We start from the raw sequence: 5,635 nt of genomic DNA on the forward strand, positions 1-5,635 counted from the left end.
GTTCTTCTTCTACATAATTAATATCTCCAATATTTGTAACTAAATTATTATTATTCAAATTTTCTAAAAGTAACCATAATCCAAATCTTTCATTTGTTGGTTTAATTTTATTACCAAGTAATTCTGTAATAGAATATTTAGAAGTAGCATTAGTTTTATTTTCAGCTTCCATTTATTATAAAAAAATTTAGAGGTTTTATAAAATGTAGCTAAAATAATAATTTATAAAAAGTAAAAATAATTTGTGTTTGATTCTAAATAACTAAAAATATAGATTTCTATTATTTAAGAAATTTTCAAAATTAACATAATAATTTGTAAATAATATATAAATTTTATAAAAAATAAAAAGTAGCTGAAACTAGTAGCTGAAAGTAAAGTGCTGTGCAAATCTTACCTATATGAAATTTTAAATATTAAAAAAATCAAAACAAAAAATGGATGTTTCATGTCAGTTGAATTAGAAGAATTTATAACATATTTACCAAAAAAGTATTTAGAAATGTTTGATGAAAAATCTATTCAAGAATTTAATAAACTTAAAATAAAATTAGTTTTATTAGGTTTGGAAGATGATGATAAATATCCTATATTAGAAATGAGAGAATTTTCATAATTTTTTAAAATTTATCATGATTCTCAATATTAAATTTCAATGATATTTTCCAATTTTTGTTGAAAAATAAGTCACTCCAAAAAATTTTTCTGATACTTAACAGTGATTTTTTTGACTTATTTTTGATTATGAAATTTTGAGTTATTTATGAATAATTCATTGAAAAAATGATATTTTCTCTTAGAATGTAATGAATTTTATCGAAAATTAGTAAAAATGAGTTAATTTTAATGATTTGAAAAATAGCATATCAGCCACTCCAAAAGTGCTCTAGCTCTCTCATCATACTATCTACTCACCTCTTTTTACTCAATTTTTATTAATGAGCCTATTAAATTAATGTCATTGGTTGTATTTCTCAATTTTGCAGTTGAATCCTCAACACACAATCCCAAACATAGCTGATGATGGATTTGTTCTCTGGGACAGGTTGGTAATCAAATAATCACCTACCTAATTAATCAAGAAATCAAGTGATTAATTTTCATTCAATTTTGCCTACAAACCTATATTAGATAGATAATAATATAATTATATTTACTGATCGAAATTAAGCTATATCAGTCTGTATTTAATCTTTTAACAAATACAAGTTGTTTCATTTACTTGCTTTTTATTTGTCACATCACTAGTAATGTGGCAGAAAACTGTTGGATAAATCACTCTTTCATGAAGTCTGAAAGGATTTTAAAATGAATAGGCTACTTTTATTACTAGATAAACAATAAATATTTCACCAAATAAAAGACTTGATGCAATGATGTTTTGTACTCACTTACTCTTCATTTCTCACACTATGTGCCAGTTGCACAAAAACCGGTTAAATTTTAACCGTGATTAATTTCACGAGAACCAATCAGAGAAGGCCGTTCTGATAAGACAGCTTCTGTAATTGGTTCTTGTGGAATTAATCACGGTAAAAATTTATCCGGCTTTTGTGCAACTGGCACTTGGTGTGAGAAATGAAGAGTAAGTGAGTACAAAACATCATAGCATCAAGTCTTTATTTGGTGAAATATTTATTGTTTATAACTAACTAGAATAGAAAGTGAGAGTAACAGGTCTTTATCTATTTCATTCCACCTTGAAAAATAAATATTACTAAGTGAGTACAAAACATCATAGCATCAAGTCTTTATTTGGTGAAATATTTATTGTTTATAACTAACTAGAATAGAAAGTGAGAGTAACAGGTCTTTATCTATTTAGTTCCACCTTGAAAAATAAATATTACTAACCAAATGTAATAATTTGATTTGTTCTTGAATTTCTTCATACAGCCATGCAATCAACGCTTACCTGGTTTCAAAATACGCCAAAGATGACTCGCTCTACCCAAAAGATATCCAAAAAAGAGCTATCATCGACCAAAGATTGCATTTTGAAGGATCTGTCCTTTTTACTCATGGAGTGAGATGTTTTGTGAGTAGGCTACCTACATTCCATAATTATATTTCCAAATTTCCTAACTTCATATAGTTCTTAATAGACTAATAGTAATACGTATTTTAACCTGTTATTTCTCTGGAATTATCCTGTTTTCCAGACATCACTGTTGCATTTTCAAACTTATAAAACACTTTAAATCATTTACCATTTCTTAATACTTAATATTATTGCTTTAAATCCAATATATCAACATCTAGATGCAATGTAGTATGCACATTATTGCTGTGATAAATACCTGAGACTGATAATATTATTATTTCACTACATACTGTCTTAAGGCTGTTTGGTACATCTTTTTATTTTCATTTAAATTGGATAATATTTTTCATTATAATTGTTAAGATTATTATAAGAGTGAGAAAAAGTGGCAACTGAAACTTTTAAGTGGTATAATAAACGTGTTATGGGTTGTTGAAGTGCTAAACTCCGTTTTCTTTTCAGATCATAAACGGTTTCGAATTTTCCATTGGAGTTTTTTAATACATTCAAAATATCATTGGCTTTGTTCTAATATGCGTTTTTTCGCGATTAATGTCAAAATAAACAAGTTATCGAATTCACAAAAAATGTTACCTCTTTTTTATTTGTGAACGATATGGGGAATAGAATGTTTTTGTTTGGAAATATACATTTTTTGAATTTTCAAGAGAAGTTGTAGTAATATAGTTGAAACCGTTTACGATCTGGAAAGAAAACAGAATCGGGAAAGTTAGCACTTCAACAACCAATAACTCGCTTATTAGACCACTTAAAAATTTTAGTTGCCACTTTATCTCATTCTTATAATGATCTTAACCTAACCTAACCTAACCTAACCTAACCTAACCTAACCTAACCTAACCCAACCTAACCTAACCTAACCTAACCTAACTTAACAATCATATTCTAAAAGATTATCCAATTTAAATAATGAAAAAGAGTGTACCAAACAGCCTTAAATGTTGTGATTAATATTGTCAGTGATCTATTCCACCACATACTGAAATTAATACTTAACATTTGATCAATTTATCGAAATGATCTATTCAATAATATGATTGTATGGGAGAAAATGTTGCAGTATTTCTCCATTATAAAAAGAAAAAACTATGCTTTTCATTTTAATTATCTATCTGATTTCATGTTATTTTCGCTCGCAGCTCCCTCTATTTTTCGGATTATCTAAAACCATCCCGAAAGATCAGAGAAGTCAGACAGATCAATACTATGAGATGGTGCACAAATTCCTCGAAGGCAACACTTGGATCGCTGGTGATCAGCTGACTATTGCTGATTTCTCATACATTTCTACCCTCAGCGGACTTTCAGTAAGTTTTTGTTTCAAACCTTATTCCGGACCACTTCCTCATAGACTCTAAGATTAGTAGAAAAACTAGACTAGAATAATAAAACCTGGACCTACAGAGTTACTTTTTCTTCCATATCGACGTATGCATCTTGAGATTTCTGCTCTAACTACTGTTTGCAAGGCCAATTCTTTTAGATACATTTTGCTGAAAATGTTTGAAGAAATTTTGTTAAAAGTGGACTCGCTTACAATTTTTGCAAATTTTTTCTCTCTTTTTTACCTTCTTCTCCAATTTTTCCCTTTTTATCTCCTCTTCACCCTTCATTCCTTACTTTTATACCCTCTACCTATACCTATATTACATGAGAAACCACAGTTTGCTAGGTATTTTTCCTCATTTCTTTCTTTTCAACACTACACGTACCACACCATGAAGCCTGTTTTTGTATTCTACTAGAAATTCATTTTAAATTGTGATTTTTTAGTATTTTGATCTCTTTTTTGCATATTGTGTTGAATTTAATATAATAATATTATTGGTTGATTGATTGATTGAAATTCAACATTATACTTTCTTTTGCTGAGGATGATGCCCTCAAGAGCTCTAGGATTGTGCGTGTGTGATAAGATGAATGAGTGGACCTACAGCTTTAGCTGGGCTCTGAACTACCGGGAAGTGATGTTCAACTCATAAATGGGTATTTTTAGAGGGTAGGGCTGTTAAATAAGTGGTCACCCTTACAACGGGAGTAGCAGGCGAATGGAGCTTAACTTATCTTAACCTTATCAAAAGCTTATCAGCGTGACCACACAGTACTCTTTTAGGCTAGGCGCACACCAGTTAGTCACGACAAGAGTAGATGAATATCTCAATGTAAACATGGAGTCTATCTAGGTTTTTAGGTAATTGCTTATGTTGTATGATCTCTAATATAGTTTTTGTAATATTGACGTGGCCGATACAAAGTAAAGTGTTTGTCTGTGGCAATAAATTGATTTGAATTTGACAAGACACGTTTAGTCACAATACTTCACATAACTGCTTGTGGCGAAACTCACACTGATTAGTCATTGCAATTAGGCATTTTATCTTCATAAGCAACTATGTGAAGTATTGAATTTATTATTATATTGTGACTAAACGTGTCTTGTCTTGTCTTGACCAACTGGTGTGCGCCTAGCCAAGGTGAAATAAAAACGATGTTATGTCAGTTCCACATAATTCGTTTCTATTTCACCTTAATATGGAGACATTCCACAATATATCTGTTCATAGTGTACATTTTACAGTACACTTGCTATTACCTACCTATGTTTACTGTTCACATATTATTTACTGTAAGAAACGATCAATTAATTTTCAGGAAATTATTCATTTTCATGCATCTATTTCTATAAAATAGTGTTTCTGCCAGAGTTTGGGAGAGCAGTGAGATAATTTATTTATTTATTGTATAAAACACTATAATCATAATACAATTTTGACATTGGAGGAAAACATTTATTTATTTATTTATACAATAGGACAATTTCCACTGAGTCTAACAAAACCCGTAGTGGTAAAAAACAAAATAGCACTGTACATGAATAAACTATACGGTAAGTATTAATGTGAAACTAAAAGTATAATAGATGAGCACAGTAAAACATTGAGGATAATGTTTTTAAATAAATTGATTCATTGCTTTCAAGATTATTGATTGATCACCAACATCAAAAACAATTTATTTTCTTTCAAACAATTGATAAACTCTATCAAATTACCAATTAAAACATAAACTTAATTGATTACTTATGTATTTCCAGCAAATATTCACCGGCGTGGAGAAATACAAGAATATTTCCACTTACATGGATCGCTGCAAGGAAAACATGAAGGATTATGATTCAGCCAATCAGCAAGGAGTTGACAAATACGTTGGTATACTCAAGAACATTCTACAGTCTGAATAATATAATTTCACAGAAGTCTGAGAGTTTTTCAATATTAATAACAAGTTTAACGTATTTTTTTATATTGTTAGTGTAGGCCTACATTCTTTACGCGGTAAGTGTTTTGTCATCAACAGAACTAAATTATTGTTAACTTAATTGAATATTTCTTAAAAAAATGAATGCTTGTTGTCTTCTCCCAATCATATTATACTGTAATAATGATTTGTGATTTTCAATGGAATAAATACATAAAATAGATTGACATGAGAAAGAAGAGACTAACGTTTGTTCAGAATAATTATATTCATGTTTGAATATTATTAAATACATATTTGAATATGCAACAG

The 5,635-nt window shown here is 29.2% G+C and overlaps 1 protein-coding gene across 1 annotated transcript; it reads left to right on the forward strand.

The window, feature by feature from the left end:
* Nucleotides 1-986: 986 nt before the first annotated feature.
* On the forward strand, nt 987-5,635 carry LOC120355272 (glutathione S-transferase 1-like; the record flags this gene model as incomplete). Its single annotated transcript, XM_039443619.1, is given in 4 exon segments — nt 987-1,045; nt 1,897-2,038; nt 3,205-3,372; nt 5,160-5,635. Coding segments are annotated over 4 exon segments (516 nt in total), but the record flags the coding sequence as incomplete, so codon positions are not given.

Source organism: Nilaparvata lugens, chromosome Y, assembly GCF_014356525.2.
Source record: "Nilaparvata lugens isolate BPH chromosome Y, ASM1435652v1, whole genome shotgun sequence".
NCBI classification, from domain to species: Eukaryota; Metazoa; Arthropoda; class Insecta; order Hemiptera; family Delphacidae; genus Nilaparvata; species Nilaparvata lugens.